This window comes from Ochlerotatus camptorhynchus, unplaced genomic scaffold (assembly GCF_037179485.1).
Source record: "Ochlerotatus camptorhynchus isolate MF236.1 unplaced genomic scaffold, CSIRO-AGI_Acam_v1.1 ptg000062l, whole genome shotgun sequence".
NCBI lineage: Eukaryota > Metazoa > Arthropoda > Insecta > Diptera > Culicidae > Ochlerotatus > Ochlerotatus camptorhynchus.
This window is the reverse complement of record NW_027040552.1, coordinates 3,581,368-3,608,109: the sequence shown is the minus strand read 5'-3', so window position 1 is coordinate 3,608,109 and position 26,742 is coordinate 3,581,368. Positions and strand designations below refer to the sequence as shown.

The following is a 26,742-nucleotide window of genomic DNA, read 5'->3' as shown; positions in this document are numbered from 1 at the left end:
AAGACACGCATTCTATCCCTTCAAGTGCAGCCTACGACCAACGCGTAAGTACCCGCATTAGGGTGGGTCAACTTTACAACCCCTGTTCCCCATTGCTCTTTCGATGTGTTTTGAGGTACCGAACAACTGTACCAAATTTGAACGAATTTTGACCAAACCTCGGACTTAGATTTGGAATACTATGTAGAACAACGGAACAACTTAGTTGAAAACCGTATTTTCCATTTTCCGATTCGACTTCTGTACAAAAAGTGACTTACCTTTTATTTTGGACTAAGTGCACCGCACATACCTACAAGCGTATATATACGCCTGTAGGTATGCGCGGAGCATTAGGCCTAAGTAAAATAATAATACCTTTTTGCCCAGCAGTCAAATCGACTTGCGATCTTCGACAAAGTTGTTCTACATAGTTTTCCTAATCTATGTTCAAAGTTTTGTTCAAATTTTAGGTGAATATTTTAGAATTTTTGACAAGCAAACGAAATCATCATGTTACCATGATTCTGCGTTAATTTTCCTTCAGATGTCACTGCTGTTCTTAATGATTTTTTTTCCTTGATTTGTTTTCCCGTCGATCTTGTTTTCCGTGCTGAGCACCAATGCTACCGACGCCAGGGAGGTAGCTCCCACACCTGGACCCTACCTATCGACCCATCAACTCATGAACCGGGGACCAACGGCTTTACTTCTCCGGAGGAAGGCGTGATCAGAGATGTTATGCCTCAGAACATCCCGGCGGCGCTGACTGAGATTGAACCCAGGCCTGCTGGGGTGAGAGGTAATCACGCTTACCACTACAACACAGACGCCGCTATATTCTTAATGATGACATCTATCAGAAATTACGCATACACTTAGTTCCGTTAATTGTTTACAGGGTGGCAGTGCGGTCCAAACATGTATGGCACCCAAGGGGATGGTCACGCGCCTTCATCTTTCTTTGTCGTGCAAGGGTTTCGTCGGCGATGTTAGTCGGACCCGAAGCCGAGTTTGTTCGGGTTTTATAGCATACACCTAACATCTCTATTCGAGGGGTATTAATACCACACAATTGGCACTGTTCGACACCCATAGTTACAATTTTTCTGATCTTTAAGATTACTGGCAACACTGAACTTTTTCTGCGCCTGTATCAAAATTTGTTATTGATGTTGCCACAATATAATCAAATTATCTTCAAAACACAACCGTGAATCTCCACCGAGTCTCGCCATGGATTCTCCTAAATCGAATTGTCAGCGCACATCCTGATGCCTGTCCGAAGAATTAGGAACATTATTTCACGCCGGACTGCGTACAATCAACACCCAGCATGAAGAAATCAGGGCAATCGCTTGCATAGCAACACTTCGTTATCAAAATCGTTTTATCCGTGACAGCTGTTGCGTCTTCCTCTCAGACGAAGAACAGCTGACAGCGGTATCTTGACCTGACCGAGGGTTCCGGCCACGGCTACAAGAACTAGCGATGCCCACGGCTGCGGCTGCCTCTAATGCTGCTGCTGCTGCTGCTGCTGCTGGTCCGTCTCCTGCAACATTATTTTTCGAATTTTAGAGAAGACGGACCGCAGGAGCACCATTGAGAGCAGCCGCAGCCGTGGGAGCTGCATCACTAATTCGTGTAGCTGTGGCCGACGCTGGAAATCTCGGTCCGGTCACGACAAGCGGTGCTTGAGTTTTAATCGGAAAGTCAACAACCAAACGGAAACTATACCATCCGACCATTCGAACTGCTCGAATACATCCATAGACGAGTGCACGGATGGATTTGAGTTCACTCACTCGACAAAAAGTGACACAACAGCGGGGCCCTGTTTACTAAAAATGAACACATGAATAATACTCGCATAACATTTGAAACGGGCCTATCAACTTTTGTACACAAAACTTATTAAGTCCTCTTCGCGCGAACCGAATACGCCCACGCAAACTAACAACACCATCGGGTAGGAGAAATTCTTCCCTTCCCGATAGTGCTCTTGGTTTGCGTGGGCGTACTTCGGTTCTCGTGAAAATAACCTAGAAAGTTGTTTACAACAAGCAAGCAATCCAAGACAAGCTGTGGGCACTCAACCTAAAAACGAATGCTCACGGACATCCATTGCGCTACAAGGCAAGGTTGGTAGCTAAGTGCTACGCACAACAAAGACACGGGCATTACGAAGAAACCTTCACACGGTTGACTACCATCAGAACCCTATTGGCACTCGGAACGACGAATGAAATGGAGATTCACCAGCTAGATGTCAAGACCGCTTTTCTAAATGGAAAGCTGGACTAGAAGGTATACATGCAATGTCCAGCGGTCACTTTATGATCTGAAGCAGTCACCAAGGTGCTGGAACAGTCATTGGATTCACGCGGTCACAGCATGACTACTGTTTGTATGTCCACGCCCGTATACATCGTTGTATACGTAGACGATCTTCTCATTGCTGCTAAAACGGAGGCGGCCATCAATAATGTAAAACACAACCTGATGAAGACATTCGAGATGACGGACATGAAGAATATCCACTATTTCCTTGGAATCAAAATGGACAGGGATTGGGATCGTGAATTGAAGAAGCTATCCCAGAAGGATCAGATCGAGAGGGTTTGGAATGGAGAACTGTAATCCTGCTAAAACGGCAGCTGAACTGAAGCTGCAGTTGCAGCGAGCAACTAGAAGATGTGAGTTTCCCTACCGTGAACTCATCGGAAGCCTCATATGTACCTCATGATGGGCTCCTGATCGGACTTGTGCTTTATCATTGGATACTTGGCAAGATTCTAGGATGCTGCTGGTGAAGAGCATTGGAAGCATGCTAAACGAGTCTTACGATACCTGCAAGATACGAAAGAGATGGGATTAGTCTACAGAAAAAAGCCAAAGGAACCACCAGAAACCACCTACGTGGACGCCGATTTTGCAAGTGACGAAACCGACCGAAAATGTGTTTCCGGGTTTTTGCTGAACATTCATGGAAACATTATCGCCTGGTCCTCGAAGAAGCAGACTACAGTTGCAATGTCTTATACAGAAGCCGAGTATGTTGCCATGAGTTCTTGCGTAAGTGAGACAATATGGTTGACCGGATTGATGCCTGATCTTCAAGAAATTGGGTGGATGAAGAATGGAACTGATTGTGGAAAAGTGTTAAAGAAATTAGTAGCTTTATTTGCTAGATATGGTCTGCCAGACGTTTTAGTTTCTGACGGGGGTCCTCTATTCAATGCTTTCGCGTTTGTTGACTTTTTGAAGCGGCAGGGAATTATTGTTCTAAAAAGTCCACCTTACAATCCTTCCAGCAATGGCCAGGCTGAAAGGTTGGTGAGAACCGTAAAAGATGTATTAAAGAAGTTCCTTCTAGATCCGGAGTTTTCGCATTTAGACTTGGAGGACCAGATTAATCTTTTCTTAATTATTTATAGAAACAACTGTCTAACAATTGATAGGAATTTTCCATCGCAAATCATATTCTCATACAAACCAAAAACAATTTTAGATTTGCTAAATCCCAAGAACCATTATAAAAGACACTTGCATATGGAAACCTCGCATGATATGAATATTACTAATAAATAACAACTCTTACCTATTCATGACGATGTCAACTCAAAGGATTGCGGGAATGTCCCGAAAGTTATAAAATATCCTTTCGAATATCTGATGGAAGGGGATGAGTTGTGGAATAAAAACCACAACCCCCATCATACTGCTAGATGGCTTAAGGCAAATTATATTAAAAGGCATTCTCGCAATACTTTCCAGATTCGAATTGGAAACGTGCCAACAATGGCGCATCGAGGACGGCTTCGCATATGTAAGGATCGGGACTTCTCTGGGAAGCCATATGTTTTGTTAAGTCGACGACAACTGCAGCCCGAGTCAAGTGACAGCAACGAGGCATTCCATGGTTTTACTGAAGAAGAAGTCAGAAGAGACAGGAAACGTAAATACGTGTTCGAGAATTTGGAAAATGATGTTGAAAAGTCAACAGATTTCACCCCTAGGCGTTCTAAATGAATAATAAAAGCTAACATTGATGAAGAGTTTGTATATTTATTTGTAATTATTTGTTTACGTTCTGATTTGCATTGTATGAAGCTTTGAAAAAGAAAATTATATGAAATTGTTGTAGTAGTGAATTGGATTGTAAATGATTTCTGAAGAGGGAAGAGCTGATGTGTTCTGATTTAGAGTGCAAACGATAAAACGACCAGATCGACGTCGACAAGGTCTGATCGTATGAAAAATAAAGAGGAAGAGCATTCCAGTCTGAAACATCGTCGAAGCAGAAAAGTTTTTTTAATTTTCCTCCGTAAATTCCCTGTTTTCTCCAATAGAATAGGATACAAAGGAAAGGAAGATCAAGTACCATTCTCTCAGCACTCTATTCGGAGCGACCTGGATTTTGTTCATATGAGTCTGTGCCGGAGCGGCGTACAGGATCGCAGGTGCTATGATTTTTTTTCCTCTGTTCGGGACCTAACACTACTGCGACCAGTAAATTGATCTATTGTAGTATATCCCGTGTCCTTAGTTTAGTGCATGTCGTATTACCAACAATCAATACGAAACTAACGATTTTAAATTGGCTCACTACTTGACTAGCCTATTGGTCCCAAGCAAACGATTAACGGACCCCATTCTAGTACTACACAATGGTTGTTTTGATTCGCTATGAAAGTACCAGAGTTGAGCCAAAAAGTTGAGCACGTTATTTCGGGACCTTCTAGTCTTAGAGTTACCTCTATGGTATTACTCCATCACTATTGAGAAATGATGAAGTATTATTCGATTTTTTTACAGTTGCCACTCTTGCATTTATCGCAAGGATCCGACTCTAATTGAAAGGTCCCACTATTTATACCCTTCGGAGTGTTGAAACACCCTCCAAAGGCGCGCCCCTTTGTCAGTCAAAATTGGATTCGTTAGTAACAAAATTAAGGTATGACACCGATAATGACCATGCATCAGAACCCTAGTCTTAACCACTTCAAACTAGGGAACAACGAAGAGAAGATTAGGAATCACATAGATGAAGACAACTAACTCATTTTTTGCCTTGTTTCAAGATCATCCTCGGTAGACAAAGCCGAGTCTTGTCACTATCAACAAGGCATAAAAAGTAACAAGGACTAAGATGTGTTCCTTGGATTACTGAAAAATCCTGTTCCCCTAGTTTGAAGAAGTCAGGACTAGGAATCGGTGGTAGATCTTACATCCCGTAACGTACCACGAAAAGGTGATCTACCCACGATTTGTTTGTAAATAGACAGCCAGTTTGTTCAGCCTTGAGAGGCTAGATCTGCGGCAAATCAGCGGATACAGGCACCTAACCAAGGCAGAACACTTGACTACAGTTTTCTCTACATGCGAACGGAAGAGGAGCTTCTCATCGAACAACATCCCGAGATAGGTTACTTCGGCGGACCACTCAACCCTTGTGCCATCCATGATTACAGTACAAGATGGAGCCGGTTTCAGTTTGGGCGATTGCCGATGGAGGAACACGATCGCTTGTGTTTTGGAGGGATTGATTTTAATTTTCCACGTGGTTGCATAATCAGCAAAGGCGTGAAGGCATCGTTGAAGTTTGTTCGTTATTTCGCGAGGAATCCTTCCTTTGACGGCTATTGCGGTATCATCTGCGAACAGGAAGAACACGCAACCGTCTCCGGGAGGAATGCCGGAAGTGTAGATGCTGTAAAGCAAAGGCCCAACAGACTTCCTTGCGGAACACCTTCTTCTTCTTCTTTTTCACCTATCAAGCTTATTGCTTATCGCATATGAGCATATTTTGTGCTCTCAACTTAGTGTTATAAATGCACTTTCACAGTTATTAATTGAGAGCTGCATGAATTTGTATATTGTGTGGCAAGCACAAAGATACTCAATGCCCAGAGAAGTCGAGAATATTTCCAACCCGAAAGATTCCCTCGACCGGACCGGGAATCGAAACCGCCGCCTCCGGCTTAGTAATACCAACAATCAATACGAAACTAACGATTTTAAATTGGCTCACTACCGTGCGGGACCGAAATCCGTACACCCTGTTGAATTTGTTTATTTATATGCATCATAACAATGTAAATATTATACATGAATACATATTCATGTTCATTCATGCATCAGCTTGATGTTTACTTCAACAATTAAGCAGTATAACATGCAATTAAAATAAGAAAAATAAAAACCTTATCACGTGTCGGGCATTTCTGTCAATCGGTTGCGTTCTTAACGATTTTCTAAGAAAATGTCTCGGATTTACTTCCAGTTGTTAAGCGTATTTAAGTGATTTTTGCAAGTAGTTTCCTGAAGGTCGATCGGAAAGGTAAGTGTTTATCGTTTTATATCTCAATTCTAAGCAATGGATCGTTCATATGGTATTTATTTATCAAAATTAGTACTGTACGGATTTTGATCCATATATAACAGCTGATTCTAAATCAGTACACTTGTGCATTCACAATTATTTTATTCGTATTGTAAACGTTACATTATTAATATCTTTTAATGAAGAGCGTCAAGAACCAGCCGAAAAGTAAAACAACGCAGCTCCCCTACAGGATATCACCAACACGCATATACAAATTAGGGACCATGCATAAATGACGTAGCATTTGAGGGGGGAGGTGAGGGTTTCAGAATTTGTGACCGGCCATGTATTGGATATAGCCAAATACGCTACGAGGGGGGGGGGGGATGAGTATAAAATTGATCAAAAATATGCTACGTCATTTTTGGATGCTCCCTTACAGAGAGCAGACAGAAATGGGCCAGAGAGCATTCCCAGCTACCAGCGAGGAATGACCGGAAATACACATGAAAGTAGTGCGGGCGAAAATTGATAAAGAGAACGCAAAGAAACAAAGGATTGAGGAATGACAAAAGAAAAAGGTTGAGCGAGAGAGGAAGAGGAGGAAGAAAAGGAAGAAGAGCAAAGAAAGTTCCCTAATAAACGAATACCATGAACGAACTTTATCCCGGATGGGTAAACTTTCCCACAAATGGTTTGGATGATACCCCGAACACGTCGTTAAGATCTCTATTATGGTTATTTTTATTAGGGTAAGAAGCAAGAATGCATTATAACTTGAAAAGGCAATGGTAACAATGGAGAAGAAGCAAAAGAAAGCTGTGGAAAAGAAGCAATGAAAGATCTGTATTTTTATGATTATTACTCTCTTGACGTATTAAATTAAATTAAGTTATAGTCGTTATTTTACCAATTTTAATTTTCATGCACAAAACGAAAAACTAATCCTTGATGTCAGTTCATTGTCTTTTTTTGTTGGTTTCTAAGATGGTTGTATTTTTCTTTTACTTATCCGCCATTATAGGGCTACCATCTTAGGAACCGGTTAATTTATCGCTTGATGCCAGTGGGTTGGTGGAGTTCCAAAGTATGGCGCATCTTGCACGTTATCACATGTCAAATTTCAAAAACCTCGAAGTTTTGATCGGAGGAAAACTCCAGTAAGAATATTTAACCCAAAGCACTGGTATAGAATAAAATTTGGAAGAAATTAATCCTTAAACATGATATTAGTTAGCATAAAAATTCAGAACAGTTACCTTCTTAAATAAAAAGAATTCAGCTACCTCTCCTTTGAATCGATTGGAGCATCAATTAATATAACGCTGATATCATTAGTTAAAAAAGTAAAAGTAAAAAAAAATGAACTTGAACCTTTGAAGAATGATTCTTATGTAAAATCGTGCACTGAATTCAACAATGTAGTTGAAAAAAATGTCAGTAGGATAGTTTTTGAGATACAGCTAAAAATGAAAATTCACTTTAAACAAGTTTGATTACTATAATACAAATATCTCCGGTTGTAATGAGATTATATCAATCATTTTAACGCTAAATTAGAGGTAAGAAATTTTTTCGTTCGATCAATTGAACATCAATTGTCAGTGAGATTGATGGTATTGTTGTTAGTTAATAGTTTGTTTTTTTTTAAGTTTTCCTAAGAAAAATTGAATTTCTGCTAAGTTTTTAAGCAATGTTAATTAAAATATTTATGGTGGTTCTACCATTACTCTCACGGAAAAATAGTGTTATAACGGTCGAAATAAAATTTTATCATGTTTAATTTGGCGTTAAAATAATTAATATCACTTCATTGCAGCCAGAGATATTTGTTTTTTAGTTTTTTTAACGTGAGATTTCATTTTTTAGCTAGGGGAAGGAGGGGCATAGTGAACAGGCGGGGCATAGTGAGCATCCCGTACTTTGGCTCTGGATCTCCAACTGCATGAAACAAATCAACTGGTAGTAGGATCAATATCATTAAGATATTGATCCTACAGCCAACAAATTTGTTCTGAACGGCCGGAAGTCCGAGCTGGAGCACGCGCGATGCTCACTATGCCCCACCTGTTCACTATGCCTCTCTTACCCCTATATCTCCAAAACTATTCTACCGAGATTTTTTTTGACTATATTTTTGGATTCAGCGCACGATTTTACATGGGAAATGACCATCAGCGTACAAAGTTCAAATATGCTGTAAACTAGTGTATTTAAACGAATATAGCTGTTTTGGACTCTTAGCCAAGCAACTACAAAAAAAATACTTTATTCAAGATAGCAACACGTTTTTTTTCATTGATTTGGATCGATTTACATTCATGTACGGATTTTGATTCATCCTCAACACAGTGTACGGATTTCGATTCAAAACTGTACGGATTTTGATTCAATCGTAAAACGCTGTACGGATTTTGATTCAAGATATGTGCAATTTAAATCCTTTTTTCTAATAATTGAAGGTAATTTTAAGACCTGGTGTTTGCAAATATTGGAAAAATAAAGATAAATGTAAAGGAAAAAGATGTGATACAGAGCATAATGTGATAGCATTATTTAGTATTGACCGTTAATGATTCTCTCGTGCTTAGGTGTACGGATTTCGGTCCAGCACGGTACTTGACTAGCCTATTGGTCCCAAGCAAACGATTAACGTACCCCATTCTAGTCGAAATTCTACTACTACACAATGTTTGTTTTGATTCACTATGAAAGTCTGACAGATAAAATGAGGGGTTAGTGGATTTTCCAATGTTTCGAGGGGTGCATCGATTAGCTTGGGACCGAAGATAGTACCAGAGCTGAGCCAAAAAGTTGAGCTCGTTTCTTCGGGACCTTCTGGTCTTAGAGTTACCTCTATGTATATAACGCGTATCCCTGTATATACCCTCAAAGCATAGATCGGACATTTGTCCCGCACAAATTTCTCATAGCACGTTATCCAGCCCGTTGTCGGGTACCTCTGGTGGAAAGTCATACACACGCACATATTGGATGAATTCACCAGCATGCGACATGCGTACCTTTGATGTCGTTCCATTCGCGTAATGGAATATTAAATCCTCCGAATTGTATGTCAGAGCATGGAGCATCGCTTCCTCTGATTTGAACTTCATGAAGACTCCCCTTTCCTCACCAATGCGATAAACAGCTTCCATTTCAGCTGGATCCGCGTCGAGTGCTTTGGCGAAATTTACTATCTCTCCGATGTTTGGTTTAGCATTACCAAGTTGTACGACCAGAAGTAAACGAAACCACACTGCTGCGTAATGGATGACGCCAAGGATAAGTGTGATGTTCCCGAGAACCTCCGGACACAGAAGATGTCGAAGTTCGCCAAGAAGTTCTTAATTTGGCAAGCGATTTATACTTGCGGAAATAGGAGTACACCTTCCGTTACCGCAAGTACCATGAATGGACAGGTGTATTTGGAAGAGTGTCTCCAAAAGCGACTTCTCCCTCTCCTGAAGGCTCACGACGGTCCGACGATCTTCTGGCCGGATTTGGCATCATGCCACAACACGAAGGACGTGCTAGAGTGGTATAAGGCGAATGATGTCAATTTCGTGCCGAAAGATTTGAACCCCCCAAGCACTCCGGAACTGCGCCCAATAGAAAAATACTGGACCATTATGAAGGAGCATCTTCTAAAACGAGTGGTGAAGAATGTAGAAGAAATAAAGAAAACATGGGTTAATATGCAAAAAACTGTCGATTCTGAGGTCGTTCAGAACCTTATGGCTGGGGTTAAGGCAAATGTTCGCGCTTTCGGATGTGAAGGTGAAATAAATTAAAAGAATGATGCCTAAACTAACTTCAATTGTTTCTTTTTACTCCCTGAAAATTTGGTGATAATCGGATAAAAACTCGAATTTTGAGAATGAATTTTGTGTGAGCGGATTTTAAACGGTACACCCTTTACTGTACCGCGTGCTGAAAAATAGGTAGGGTAGAGCACTACTTCGGCTCAATCGCCCGTTTTGGGCCTATCGAGCTGAAAACATCAAATAAATATCTATGATTGCAGTGTGAACACAGGTTTTGTACGATGCTTCTATTCAATAGCTGCACGACGAAGTGTTGAAGAACGCAAAATAAGATCTCTAAAACAAACTTGATGTGTACAAAAGGCGCACGCGAATTCACTTTTCTTTCCGTTCGATAGGCCAAATAAAATCCCAATGGCGTTTCAATGGCTAATAGGCCCAAGAAAATCCGTAAGCCAAGTTGAGCCGAAAGAAGCCGTTTTGCATTTTCAACAATAAACAAATATTTCGCGACCCCTTATCAGAACTAACGGTACATATGGAAAGGTGAATAAATTTGGGAGTCATCTGTAATAATAACATTCCGTTTGGTGCTGAACTACTTTTCAAATAAAAAATGTTTTAAATAACATAATGGCCTACTTTTCATAAATGGAATAACAGTGTCGAAAAGTACTACCACTACTACTTTTCAGCATCCAGTGCCGAAAAGTTCTACTTTTCGACACTCTTTTGAATGCAAACCTTTTTTTTTAATACTTTATTATAGAGAAAGTGCAAAACATTTGGTATGCAACTCGTTGCAAAATACGATTTTTTCAACACTCGTCGTCAACACGACTAGTGTTGAAAAAATCTTCTTTCTGCAACTTGTTGAATAAATAGCTATTTTGAGGTTAGAAATTTAGGATGTACATCTTGGCATAAGGTGTTTGTAAATTTATATTAAGGCCGTTCGCAATGCTGAGTTTCAAAATTGTTTTAAACTACTCGTCAATTCTATAATTTGAAACTGTCAAAAATAAAACTGCAACACGATCAGCACAACGCACAGTTCTAAAAGATGTTTGTCATCATAGTTCCATAAACTTTACTGTTCTCTATGAAGTTCTCCGTTTTTTGTTTGTGAAGCTCTTCGAAACATCTCGAACACATCCAAAGAAATTTGAAACAGAGTGCCATTCGTGTTTCAAACTCGCTCAGAAATAAAACAGAATAGTCGAGCAGTTGCAAATCTGGTGCAAAATAGTGCTCGATTAATGAAACTGCAACTCAGCATTGCGAGAGGTGCGTTTCTGTTCTAGTTTCAAATTGAAACAGTCCTTATAAAATACAACAGCATTGCGAACGGCCGAACGGCGTTTAGTTTGCAACAAAACAATCATATCAACTGGTTAACGGCAAACGCTTCCCATTCCCTAAGATAAGACAAATGCTCACGACGTAGGTATTGGTGTATCACCATCAGACGTAGTCGCAATAAATGCGTTTCTAGCGTGTCTGCATTATAGCAGCGCTGTTGTGTTAATGTGTGAGCATCTTTGATCGCTGAAGCCAGGCCACTATACGGCCCAAGAAAGCATTTGTCACATCCACACAACTTTACTTTTAATAAATATTTCCATACATCATCAATGAACCGGTCTCCGCTCATCCCCAGATAGCGCTCACTTTTGTAAAAAAAAGGCTATTTTTCGGATCAATTGGGTTCTTTAATTTTGAAAAATGTACAGGTTTTTATACATCATCTGGAAGAGTTTCGTTTTCTGAGCACAGCGATATTTTTTTCGAATCCACATACTTTTTCTTGATTTAAAGCAAAATAATAACTTCACTGTTTGACACTAAACTAACAAACTGACAGCTCGCTCCCATACAATTTGATTTTTGCAAATGTAATCGTACTTATTTAAAATAGTTCCAGTGTACCAAAATTGATTATAGTTGGGGTTTGAGTTCCATTTTTAATGCAGATTACGAATATTGAAGAACCCAATTGCCGTGCAAACTAAAAATTGCTCAAACGCCATCTAGCACAGGGAACAGAGAAAAACGACATGGAACGATGCGAAACGGAGCGCAGAATCAAAACAAAACATCAAATAAGGCTACCAGAAACTCGCTTTTGTGATGGTTGTAGGGTTACTAGAAGTTTAATCTTAAACTTTGGTAACCTTATTGCCGAGAACCAGCTATGTCAACATGCATCGACACGTATTTTGCAGCCTTGGGGCTATGTCAGTCCTTTTACAATTGTAATTGTCCTTTTACAATTGTATCGATAATGTTACGCTTATATAAAAAAAATGAAAAGTTACAGAACACATTAACTGTTCTTCCGGTCAAAACAATATCAATTAATCAATAAAAATCAAATAAAAATTAATGGAACATTGGATCTAGAAGGAGCGTCTCATCTCATCAGAACGTGAGCGGTAATTGGTACATGAAACTGAATCTGGTTTACTATTAATTTTAAATATTATTTTGCTGATTTGTGTCTTCTATTTTTTTCGCAAAGCGCATTTTTTAACTTTAACATTGCCTTAAACGAGCGGAAATAGGTACTCACTTGGTTTAAGTCGCCATGGACGTTAAGCGTTAAATAATTGATGAAGGTCGAACTAGGTACGTCGCCAGATGACAAACTCCGAAAACTCTGTTTATCGAACCAAGACTACGTCCTAGGTACAACTCCGTACTTAACTCTGTTTAAACGAAAACTCTGTAAAACAAAAACTCTGTAATTAGGGGGGCTACCCTTCTGGAACACCCAACTCCGAAACTAGGGGGCTCCTTTCTGGAATCTTCACCCTTCAAAACTCTGTAACTAGGGGGCTCCCTTGACGAGCTGCCACTCTCTTTTCCCAAAAAGACGAACCAGCCAGGTGCTTAAAGTCTCTATAATAGAGCTAAGCTAACTAACTCAACAAGTTCTCTGATCAGTCTCCTATTTATGGCCGTAAAAAGCTACCGGAAGTTCAGAAGTACATTTTAGGAAATTACAAAGTCGCTATATCCATAATCTGGCTGAGACAATTTGACCTGATACTTGCGAAAGCCAATCGTGCATGTTTGTTCTTTCAAGATCGCGACGGTAGTTAAATTGAACACACAATCAAATCATTTTAGGTGGTAATTTACACAATATTAGTTGAAAAATTCAATTATTTTTATCACAGCCCTTTGAATTAACCCCGCCGGGCTTCAACGATACAAAAAAATATTCCTCTACGCTGCATAACTAGTGGATTGGTTTCAGCGAGGATTGCTCGCCATGAGTCGCTATAACGTATGTATATGTATATGCGTACATAAACGAAGCAAAATAAAAACGCCGAAAAACAACATCTTATATCATATGGTTTGAATCGTAGATGTTGCACTGTATGTAGACACTCGTCGTCATTCATTCAAACTGAGAACGTCGAAATTTTATGTGTCAAATGTGATTTTATTTTGTTATTTATCTGACATATTTTTTGTGTAACGTTGGATCATCTAACACAACTACGCCACCTTAAAAAAAATCTAGTTTTAAAATGTAAGTACATATCTCAGAAACCTGTTCACTAAAATGTAATCTTATCATATCACTTACACCAAGAATGACCTTTACCCTTCACGCTTTGTTCCCTGCTTTAGGTCCGCGGCACGCAAACTAGACGTGATCATATTCGGTGCCACCGGGTTCACCGGCAAGTACACCGTATTCGAGGGCATCAAAATTTTGGCCAACATGAACTGGGGTATAGCCGGTCGGAATCGGTCCAAGCTGGAAGCGACCCTAGCGGAGATGGGCCAGAAGGCTAGCACGGATCTATCGCACATTCCGATCGTGACGGCCGATGTGGGTAATCAACAATCGTTGGTCCAGATGGCTCGGGAATGTAACGTGGTGGTCAATTGCTGCGGACCGTACCGTCTGTTTGGGGAACCGGTAATCCAAGCTTGTCTGGAAGCAGGAACACATCACGTAGATGTTAGTGGTGAACCGCAGTTTTTGGAAGGGATGCAGCTGAAGTATCACGAGTCGGCTAAGGAGAAGGGAGTCTACCTAATATCGGCTTGTGGTTTTGACAGTATCCCGGCCGATATGGGAACGGTGTTCCTGGAACAGCAGTTCGATGGCGTGGTCAATTCAGTGGAAAGCTATGTAGTGTCTAGAATGAAGGGCCAAAAAGAGCTGGGAAGTATTCATTATGGAACGTGGGCATCGGCAGTGCATGCAATTGCGAATATGAAGGAAGTTGGACAGATTCGGAGGGAACTATTCAAAACGAAGCTGCCGGAAGTGGCCCCGAAATTGAAGGAACGGCCCGTGATTCATAAATCAAGCGGTAACAAGTGGTCGCTACCATTCATGGGAGCTGATCGGTCATGTGTCCTGAGAACCCAGCGATTCTTGTATGAAACCGAGGGTAAAAGACCTCTGCAGATGCGGGCGTACATTTCTTTTGGGTAAGCTCTTATTTTCGTTTGCGTTATATTCCTAAGATCCGACGTTTACTATTTGCAGTGGTATACTGGAGGTCATGGCCGTATCCTTCATCGGAGCAATCTTCTGGCTGATGGTGAAGACAAAAGTCGGTCAGAATCTACTGCTAAACTACCCTCGACTATTTTCGCTGGGGCTGGTCTCCCACGAGGGACCTTCCGACAGAGCTATGAACAACACTTCCTTTGCAATGCATTTCGAGGGACGCGGTTGGGAAGAGAAGCTCTCGGATCCGAATGAAAAATATAGCTATCCACCGAATAAGATGATCCGGACTAAGGTAACGGGAACTAATCCTGGCTATGGAGCCACCTGTGTAGCATTGCTTGTGTCCGCAAAGACCATCCTCAAGGAGGCTGACAAAATGCCTGGAAAGTAAGTTGATGAGCAATTAATGGTCACAAAACACGAACTAAATTAAATGAAATTATCTTTTTCTGTCAGTGGCGGATTCTTGACTCCCGGTGCTGCATTTGCCAAAACCAACCTTATTCCCGAGCTGTGCAGCAATGGCTTCACGTTCGAGGTGGTATCCAAAGCTAAGCTCTAAACATTCCTTGACGGCGTCATCAGAACGAGATATAAATATATGCGAATTTTGTTAATTATTTCCTGGCCTTGCGTTACGACCAACTTCTACTGAAAGACTAGACCAAAGAAATCCGAAACTATCCCTGCTGACCTATAAAATGGCAGTCACGCTATTCACTGCCCCAAAACGTCTCCCTCCTCGAGGTTAACGACTTTCCACTCACTCGATAAAATCAGTTTGGTACCTATTTTACAATATGTAGGCAAACGGTCTTTCCCTAAGCCTTGGCGCTAGTTGAGTGGAAAACAGGATAATTGAAAAATGATAACAATCATCTTTAATGTTATAGCTCGTCCTCGCATACCGCACCGTATAGAACCTATAGCTACTTAATTAGCGTCGAAAATTGTTCCGCTTCGTGTTCTGTCGTAGAAAGGATAACGGAATTGGACAAACACTTTACATTCGGGTTTTCCCTTTTTTTTGCTGTCGCTACTGACATCTACCTTACTACACACAACCTGATTTTTCACTTTCATTTATGTTGTGGAACTTGAAAAAGTTGAACATGCGCAGTTCAGTCAATGCATTCAGTTATGGGGAAAGTCCAAAAGTTACGCGATACTCGAGTTGTTTAATTGAAACTTTGTGGTACTTAACACATTTTATATTTTAAGCTCATTGATATGTTTAAGTTCGACACATTTGATTATGTCTTATATTTTCTTTTAACTCATACCTATGTTTTGAATTGCACTTCTGACATTTTTCTTAAACTTCGAATATATGGAATATTTTAGATAGCCCCTATGCACATAACTGTTTCATGATACTTTAATTAATCATATTTATATTACTTCATGCGTGTGAAAGATTTACATAGTAGGTGATGATTAACGTCAAATATCATGATTAGTTAAAGTACATAGCTTTAGATGGGAGCTTACCATCAATCATACTGTCATTGGTCGAAAGGTACAGTAGCGCAGCCCTTCTCTTACCCGTGTCTCCTTGAGATCGTTAAGTTGACGATGACAGGAGCATGTACAGCAGTAGAGGCAACAATAGCGGCAATTTCCAAACCTATCGACGGCATACGTCAGATGACGACTTGAGTATGAAACAATCAATAGAACTGTTTCCGTACATCGAAGGTAGATTTACAGGTTTGGAAAACCCACAGGCCGACAAATAAAGATTTATGTACTATTCTATATTGGGAAATCCGGGTATGAAAATTTCGATCACCTAAACACTAGGAGCACGCAATAACCTTTAACTTGACCCAGGCAATGGCTGTAATTAAATTGAATTCATTAACTACTGCTTTAATTACATTAATTACACAATGTAGAACATTAACTACTTTTTAAGTAAATTGATTACAGTCGGAATTTCGTAATTAAAGTACATTAATTAAATTTTCAATACTTTTAATTACATTAAGTACAGATATTTAATTTTAATTACCGTCAGTACTGCTTCAAAACGCATTAATTACTTTAAGTACATTCAAAGTGTGTTTATGTTACTTCATACGCGAAGTTAGCGATTTTCAGAGTTGGTTGGAAATGCTAACATGAAGCTTTAGTGTGATAATTTATTAGCTAGAGAATGATCTTTAGAAGAGAGTACCCGCATAGACAATAACCATAAGAAGCGCCTAACCACCAATTCGGGATATCATCCCAACTTTATGTGGGATAGTTGTACCATCTATGATATCGTTAGAGTATGGTACCCGTTTATTAGGGTAGGTGGATAGTTCCGTTAGAGTACGCTATAAATCCATTGAAAATGATATGATTGAAAATGTTTCAGGTAAATTCTATATGAATATCTGGTACATTTACAATGCTGATAATTTGGTAACTTTTATATGATCGTCATATGATAAATGAAAATCGGTCAAATTATAATAATTAACTGAAATGGATTTGAAACCCATAAGCATAAGCTTTACTTTTCACCAAAATATAATATATAATATATAATATATATATATATATATATATACATGTGTCATAAATCATTGGAAGTAAAGTTTATGTGAAAATGACATGAAATTTACTTCTTCTTTTGACACTTATATTTAATCGATTTTTAAAAATAAATCGAAAAATAAACATCAGGCAGAGGGAGCTTTCACAGTTGTGTCTTTTTTATTGTAGCTGATTTGGGATTCGATCCAGAACTGTTGAGGTGTGATGCTTTCGATGTCTACGCTCGATTCCACTGGGCCAATGCTGACTTCAATATTGAGCTCGTTCAATTAGTATGAAGTAAGAACAGCTCTCCCGACATGGAATGTAGTGCAACGATATGCTCGTTTTGCTAGAGTGAAAAAAAAAAAAAAAATAAATAACACTGACAAATGTATGCTCCGTTTCGGTGGTGTCGTGTATTCAAATCTTTCTTAATGCTCCTGTGTGCAATAAAACAACGACTACATTATAACAGTCTGCATCGTGCTCTCTTGCCGTGTGGATCTATTTACTTTTTGCTGAAGGAAGTGTTACTACTACCTAAAGCTACAACAAATTTAAACAGCACTTTTCAGTGCTCAACCTGTAACAATTTTCTACCTTGTTCAACTCTTATTCCTCTTCGATCCTTGTTTGGACCCTACCCGAGGTAATCCTTCTTGGATATCGATTTGGAAAATTCCTCTTCGATCCTTCAGATTCTTATAGTAATCTGCTTGGAAGTCGATTTGGATAAAAATTTACTGCCGCCATGGCGCCTAAACGCAAAAGAAAGGGGCAAACTCTTGACCCCCCTTCTGATGAAATTAATTTGAGTAATCAATTTGATTTGCTCACGGATGATGAGAATGATCCATCATCCAAGAAAAATTCTAGTAAACTTTCCCGGCTTAATGCCAAGAAGGAAAAGATTCCCCCTATTGTGATAACCACTACCGATTTCCATGCTCTTCGCATGGAACTTTTGAATTTCGTGAAAGTTAAGTTTTCACTACAAATTGGACGTCGGGGTGAATGCCGTGTATTGGCTGAAACCTTGGACGGATTTAAATGTCTTCTCAAGTATCTTACTGAGAAGAAGCACAAATTTTTTACTTACGGCACCAAAACTGAACGTGTGTTCAAGGTTGTCATGAAAGGACTGCCCAGTGGTGAATCCCTGGATCAGATCAAAGATGAACTGGCAAAATTACTTGGAGTTGTGCCACTCCAAGTAATCAAAATGAAAATGAAATCCCGTCCTGGCGATTCGCGCAACGGGATTTCTAATGATTTTTATTTAGTTCACTTCAAGTTTAGTGAACTAAACAACCTTAAGGCCTTAGAAAAAGCTAGCCTTATGCTCCATGTCCGAGTGAAGTGGGAACACTTCAGGAAGACTGGAGGAAATTTCCAAAACCTCACCCAGTGCCGTAAGTGCCAGGGATGGGGTCACGGAACTAAAAATTGCTACATGCCAGCTAAATGCATGAATTGTGGTGATTCCTCTCACGCAAAGGACGACTGTCCTGTGAAGGAAGATCCTAAGAAATTTAAATGTTCAAATTGTGGTGAAAACCACAAATCCAATTTTTGGGAATGTAAGACTCGCAAAGCGATCCTACAATCTCGTTCTAACCGTCAGGTAGGAAACGCTCCACGTTTCCGACCAGGTACAAATTCCTCTGCTGTTAACAACGGTCAGCGAGGAACAAATTCTACATTCGTACCCGTAGGTACAAATATCACCCCTGCTTCAAATGTTTCATCTGTACCTACTCCCCTCGCTGCTAACAATGTTCAGCGAGTTAATGGAGCTACCTATGCTGCTATTGCAGCGGGTAGAAATCAAAATACTAACCAACGTTCTAACGGAAATTTTGACAATTGTGACTTAGGAAGCATTACTGCCCCCAAAATGGAATTTTTACAGAATTCATTAATTGACATGATTTCTGATATGCTTAAATCTAACTCCATGTTTGATGCTATTCAAACTGGAGTAAAATTTGCAAATAATATTGTCATGACTTTAAAATTCAGTAATGGATTTTAAAGCATTAAATATTGTAAATTGGAATGCTCGATCTCTTAAAGATAATGAAGACGAGCTATTTAACTTTTTGAGAGTTCATAACGTGCATATTGCCGTTATAACTGAAACGTTCCTTAAACCTGCCCATAAGGTTAAGAAGGACGCAAATTACTTGATTTATAGAAATGATCGTCTTGATGGACCCTGTGGTGGCGTTGCCATCATTATTCATAGACGAATCAAACATAAAATTCTTTCTTCATTTGAAACCAAAGTTTTTGAAACTTTGGGAGTTTCTGTTGAAACAAAATTTGGACAACTTACGTTTATAGCTGCCTATTTGCCATTCCAATGCGTAGGCCAGCAAAAGAATTTTCTCAAGGGTGACCTCCAGAAACTTACCCGTCATAGGTCTAAATTCTTCATTATTGGTGATTTTAATGCAAAACACCGCTCATGGAATAATGCTCAAAGCAATTCCAATGGTAATATTCTGTTTGATGATTGTTCTGCAGGTTATTACACTATTCAATATCCAAACAGCCCAACATGCTTTTCTTCTGCAAGAAATCCCTCCACTATTGATTTGGTCTTAACTGATTCATGTCAACTTTGTAGCCAATTGGTTACCCATGCTGACTTCGGTTCTGATCACCTTCCAGTAACTTTTGAAATATCCCAAGAAATAATTTGTAATCCCAACAGCTCTACTTTCAATTACCATAGAGCTGATTGGGAGCAATATCGAACATTTATGGAATATAACTTCGATCCAAACATTCCTTTGCAAACCAAAGATGAAATTAATTATGCTCTTGAATCTCTGACTACTTCTATAGTTGAAGCAAGAGCTGCCTCAGTACCAAAATGCGAGGTTAAATTCGATTCAATTATAATAGACGATGATCTTCAGCTCTTGATCCGTCTTAAAAATGTCCGTAGGAGACAATATCAAAGAACACGCGATCCTGCCATGAAAGTTATCTGGCGTGATTTGCAAAAACAAATTAAAAAGCGATTCTCTGCCCTGAGGAACAAAACTTTTGAAAGTAATATTTCTAAATTAGACCCGAGTTCCAAACCCTTTTGGAAACTCACAAAAATTTTGAAAAAACCTCAAAAGCCTATTCCAGCGCTTAAAGAAGGTGGTAAAATTTTGATCACAAATTTGGAAAAAGCTCAGAAACTTGCTAAGCAATTCGAGAGTTCCCATAATTTCAGTTTGGGTCTTACTAGTCCTATTGAGAATCAGGTTGCTCGGGATTTTCGGAATATTTTCTCTCGGGAAAATATTTTTGATGATTCCTGGGGGACTGATTTGGACGAAGTAAGGTCTATAACTAAAAATTTTCAAAATATGAAAGCTCCAGGTGATGATGGAATTTTCTATATCCTCATCAAAAAACTCCCAGAGAGTACCTTGTCTTTCTTGGTAAAATTATTTAACAGATGTTTCCATTTGGCATACTTTCCTGATAAATGGAAAAATGCAAAAGTTGTTCCAATTTTGAAGCCGGATAAAAATCCAGCTGAAGCTTCTAGCTACCGTCCAATAAGTTTGCTTTCTTCAATAAGTAAACTTTTTGAAAAGATAATTTTGAATAGAATGATGCTTCACATCAATACGAACTCAATTTTTGCAGATGAGCAGTTTGGATTTCGCCATGGGCATTCAACTACTCATCAACTCTTAAGAGTTACCAATTTAATTCGTTCAAACAAACCGGAAGGCCACTCAACTGGAGTTGCTCTTCTAGACATAGAAAAAGCATTCGACAGTGTTTGGCATGAAGGTTTGATTGCTAAATTGAAAAAGTTTAATTTTCCACTTTATATTATGAAATTAGTTCAAAATTATTTAACTGACAGAACTCTGCAGGTAAATTATCAAAATTCCAAATCTAATCGACTACCTGTTATAGCAGGAGTTCCTCAGGGTAGCATTCTTGGGCCTATATTGTATAACATTTTCACTTCGGACCTCCCTGATTTGCCTCAGGGTTGCCACAAATCTTTGTTCGCTGATGACACAGGCATTTCCGCTAAAGGAAGAAGTCTTCGTGTTATTTGCAGCAGACTGCAGAAAAGTTTAGAAATTGTCTCTTCTTATTTACAAAAATGGAAGATTTCTCCCAACGCTTCCAAAACTCAACTTATAATATTTCCACATAAGCCTAGAGCTTCGTTTTTGAAACCTAGTAGTAGTCACATAGTCACTATGAACGGAGTTCCTATTTCCTGGTCAAACCAAGTGAAATATCTTGGATTAATACTTGACCAAAAATTAACTTTTAAAGATCACATTGAGGGCATTCAAGCCAAATGTAACAAATATATAAAATGTTTGTATCCTCTTATAAACAGGAAATCCAAACTTTGCCTGACGAATAAACTTCTAATATTTAAACAAGTTTTTAGACCGGCCATGCTTTACGCTGTGCCAATATGGTCTATTTGCTGCACTACCAGGAAAAAAGCACTTCAAAGGATTCAGAACAAAATTCTGAAAATGATTTTGAAGTTGCCTCCCTGGTACAGTACAACCGAAGTACATAGAATTTCGAATGTTGAGACTTTAGCACAAATGTCCAACAAAATAATTAATAATTTCAGGCAAAAATCGTTGCAATCCTCAATTGCAACGATTAATTCCCTTTATACTTAGATAAGATTTAGTTTTAGTTTTTAGTTTTAAGATATCAATTGTTATACTGACATGCAGGATAAAAAAAAACCTGTTTTAAATACTGAATTGCCAAGACATGAACTATGTAAAAACACTTAGATATATATCATAACAATTAAGGCTGGTACGTTACTGCAGTAACTGGAGCACCTAGGTTAAAATGAAATGTAATTTATTTTGAATTTGGAACAAATAAAGAGTTAAAAAAAAAAAAAAAAAAAAAAAACGACTACATTATATGAGTTTATGGAACTGGTTCATGAAGTTCGAGTACTAGTGCTGGAATCTGAATTAGCCGTGTAGAAAGCTTACAATTAGAATCTTAGCAAAGCTAATATTGCAGTAGAATATTTTTTTTCAATCTTAATACATTCTTTTCCAGAATCCCTTATCTTATGGAACAATAACAAACAAAGATTATTCAATACAGTATCATTGTTGTTAGCAATATTTAGTTCGACTAATCATATTAATGAGTGTACGATAACATTGTTGAAAATTGTTTCAATCATTTATAAAGAACAATAATGTAAATGTTTTTTATTAGGAGCGATATTCATCCCGGAAAACAATGCCAAAACAAATGTTTGCTGTTGGATTTCTTAAAAGGCAAATCTATATGACTATATAATGATTGGGATAGATCTGTTAACAATCTTTAAACCTCGAAAATCAAAGGAAGCTTTTCCAATGAGATATACATACATGTTTTCCTATAATGCAAAGTTAAATGACAATCCAATAGTTTCTACATGTCTGTTTACACGTGACATATCAACAAACGTCAAAAATCGTTAAAAGCAACTCCAATAAAATATACATGATTATCTTATAAGATATATGTTTTAGTGAGCAATGTTCATCATGAAAACAGGTATATTTTACTGAATTTTCTCATAGTGCAAACTTATATGATTTTCCATTAGTTTCTAGATGTCTGTTACTACCCATGACATATCAACAGTTTTTCACCATGAAATATATCAGACAATATTCATATACATCTTACCTATCGCTAGCCACGTTCGAAGCAAAGTATTATCAAGTACTAAGTATGTGAAATTACGATAGAAATCATTCCATGTCGCAGTCATAGTTTTTAACTGATAATCCAATGGAATCTGTCAATCATCACATAGAATGAATAAATCTGCTGACATTGCTATTTTATAAGATGGATCCAATAAACGGTACATGTCGATTTGTTTCAGTGTATGAAGTAGCAGGCAGCTACACTGAACGAAAATACATGCCAAATATCAAATGAATCGTCATTCAAAGAGCTCTGTAATGCCATCGGTTCGTTTTCGAATGACAACAGAAGTAAACGACACAGATTACTTATATCACATGCGAATCATCCTGCTTGCAGATTATAATGGCTTTGATTTGTATATGCCTTCATGATTGATATTTGTATGCACACATAGCTAAAGAACTTCATCTCAAACGCAACAGATAAATAGATCACAAATAGGGTGTGTGATAAGAAGTAGAACTACAAAGTTAAATGTTGTTAGTCCTCATGCTAGTCAGACATATTGTAGACAACTTTCTTTATTTTGTGTATTACCTGATTATATCCTCGATTATATCCAAACAGGTAAGTAATAAACAAATTCGCAACGCGTTATTATGAAAGATCTATAGCCTTCGTTTATTCCCATACAGAACGATCAAAAAAGAAAGTATTTTCACTTCAAATACCAGGAAAAGTTACAAAAGTTTGAAAAGCACCAGCGATGCCGCTTCCCACAATAATTTATTTTATTTTCTCAGGGAACGAAACAACAGGAAGACATATACCGACCTTGCCAATAATATCCTGATCGACGTCAATGTGGAAGAGATCCAGCAGGTGGAGAACGAACTACAACGAGTGCTGAAACGGCAGCGTAACAAATAGTGGATTCAGGAACAGTATTCTCTGGCACAGGTATCCCGTGGGCACGAGGACAACTCCGAGACAACACGCTTGCATCATCTGACCCTGGTGCAACCATAAACCATTATGCAGCTCACCTACAACACGGTGCATGCCATGGACTCGGGAACCATTCGGGTTGGTTCAAATTCCAACATGAACACGTAGGACTTTCACCGGTGGTGTTTAGCATATTGAGCAATCTTGTCCTTAAGTGTAATTTTTTATTGTTTAAGGAAAATAAAGTGTCTTTATAAATGTTTCTACCATGCAGTAATCATTTTAGCTGGAAAAAAATTCAACATCATATGAATTATGTAAATGTTGGGGTAAATTTCGTTCAGTTCTAAGCGTATTTTCATTAACGTAACTGATTAATTTTCGTTTGGTTATCAGATAGCGAACATTTTAAAATTGTATTCTAGCATTCCAAGATCAGGATGACACGCATATGAAACACATGGCATAAGGTATAAGAAAGAGCAAAAGATAATCATCCGAATATCGAATGATTAGTGTTATAGGGCTCCATCGAATCAATAATCATAGAATATTTGACGGAAGTTTTCGGTCAGTGTACTTGTATCACTGAGAGTATCTTCCGAGTCTTCGTATTCTGATTCCAAAATTTCAGTGAACAATCTTGTTAAACTCGCTTCAGTTATTAGCCACCTCTTGCCAATAGTCCGCCGATCGACCGCTTGCTTCTACATCGTGCCTTGAGCTGGTTTTCCAATTTTCTTCTTCTCCGGGATCCCATACTAAAGGGCTTTCCTGATAATCTGAAATTATGGTTCTGTTTTTATGAAAATAAAATGATGTTCTATCCCTCTATAATGGCTATATGTTCATCCAGCATGCAGGTAGTTAATATCGTTGTCTTCTTTAAAACTTCATATTCTTGATCTAAAGAAACGAAAATCGCCACTCGATCAAGCCAAATTCAAAGGTAGTACCTGTGTGATGACGCATTGCAAAAGTTTTGAACCAAACAGATAAAAAATTGCAGCTATTAGACTAAATTATTTAGAAAAACAATTCATAGTTAAAATCAAAATTCTAAACTACACAATTGTTTTACTTTGGCTAGCAGTTAAATTCCAACAAACTTTTGATCGGCTACATAACAACTGGCATCACTATAGTGTGCATCTTTCAAAATGTAAAGATACAGACAAACCCTGGGACCTGGTTGCAGTTAAGTAATCCTCAATGCCAATGCCCAGGCGAGAACCCGCTAACCGACATATGAAGGTTTTTGTAATATTTTATATTTGGAAATCCAGGTATGAAAAAAACGATCACCCAAACGCCCTCAAATCGCGATTAGAGCCGTTTTTACGAAGATAAATCGATTTAAAAGTTTGGAAAACCCACCAGCTGACAAATAAAGGTATGTGATGTATTTTATACTGGGAAATCCGGGTTGAAATTTTCGATCACCTGAACACCCCTGAAAATCGCAATTAGAGCCATACCACCGACGAAATATAACCAACAATCAATACGAAACTAGCGATTTTAAATTGGCTCACTACTTGACTAGCCTATTGGTCCCAAGCAAACGATTAACGTACCCTCTTTTAGTCGAAATTCTAGGACTACGCAATGTTTGTTTTGATTCGCTATGAAAGTTTGACAGACAAAATGAGGGGTTATTGGTTTTTCCTATGTTTCGAGGGGTGAATCGATTAGCTTGGGACCGAAGAGAGTACCAGAGCTGAGCCAACAAGGTGAGCACGTTATTTCAGGACCTTCTAGTCTTAGAGTTACCTCTATGATATAACTGCTTTCTTTTTAATTCGAGGTAAGGCATAATGTGGCATAATGTTCGGTTTGGTCGTTATCATTTGAAGAAGAGATTGTACCCCTCGAAACATAGGAAAATCCACGAACCCCTCATTTTATCTGTCAAAATTTCATAGCGAATCAAAACAAACATAGTGTAGTACTAGAATTGCGACTAGAATGGGATACGCTTATAGATGTATTTGGGACCAATAGGCTAGTCAAGTAGTGAGCCAATTTAAAATCGTTAGTTTCCATCGGTTGCTTGTACTGTCTGTACCAAGATTTTACAAACCTTCCAATGTATTCCAATAAGACCAGTTGGATTTTGTCCTTCAGCTAGTTTTTCCATGTTATTTTTAAAGAACCCACATTTGAGTAGAATCTACTCATTTCCGACTAACGAAATAACAAATAAACATTCGGATTCAGGTCGATGTTGTCCGTTCGTCATCTTGTCAGACCCAACTTTGTTTACTCAATTTTGGGTAGCCCTACTTTTGACGATTATAAGTAGATCCTACTCAAATTTGTGTTGTTTAGAATAGCGTGCACAACGCGCTGCTTTTGAATAGATGTATGTAAAGGATACCACTCATTGTTACAGGGCACAGCCATTAGTCACTGGACTGTCCACCTCGTATGATTTGACCAAGTGCGATACCTGGTTGTATTCAATTTACCACTGTATGAAGGGCAAAAAACGGAGGGTGGACCCGTAACCAGAGACACTTACGTGTGATCCATGGGAGCAAGAAGAATCTCCTTTCAACGATACAAATGTTTCAACCCGATACAGAACAAGCCATCATACTAGGATGGTCCCAAGGTGAGAAGAGCCCACCTTCAATTCACGACATGTTAACAGAAGGGAGTTGGTAATTCCACTCTCCCCATTCAAATCGGTTTCATCCCTACCTAATGAATTTATATGATTATATGAAAATATGTAAGTTACAAGCCTTCGGGCATTGGGAACGTTTTTTAAAAAACACAACCGATTCCGTTGCTCGCTGGACTAATCATGATATATGCTTAAAAATGATTAGCATTAGTCTGACTTATTGTTTATAAGATTATCACGTACCTAAGCTGTGGCGCGACTGAACCAACCGGTGGAAACTAAAGATTTTAAATTGGCTCACTACTTGACTAGCCTATTGGTCCAAGCAAATCGATTAACGAACCCCATTCCAGTCGAAATTCTAGTACTACACTATGTTTGTTTTGATTCGCTATGA

General features: G+C 38.7%; 1 protein-coding gene across 1 annotated transcript; it reads left to right on the top strand.

Annotated features, from left to right (window-relative positions):
* The first annotated feature begins 13,506 nt into the window (after window positions 1-13,506).
* Window positions 13,507-15,277, top strand: LOC135696841 (saccharopine dehydrogenase-like oxidoreductase). Its single transcript, XM_065216371.1, has 4 exons — window positions 13,507-13,618; window positions 13,720-14,535; window positions 14,594-14,947; window positions 15,017-15,277. Coding segments are annotated over exons 1-4 (1,278 nt in total). The 5' UTR covers window positions 13,507-13,616; the 3' UTR covers window positions 15,123-15,277.
* Window positions 15,278-26,742: the final 11,465 nt, after the last annotated feature.

Bases quoted from the DNA above. Each gene is read 5' to 3' on its own strand.
- LOC135696841 (XM_065216371.1), top strand. The intron at 14,536-14,593 runs GTAAGCTCTTAT...TACTATTTGCAG, and splicing joins CGGGCGTACATTTCTTTTGG to TGGTATACTGGAGGTCATGG. The intron at 14,948-15,016 runs GTAAGTTGATGA...TTTTTCTGTCAG, and splicing joins GCTGACAAAATGCCTGGAAA to TGGCGGATTCTTGACTCCCG.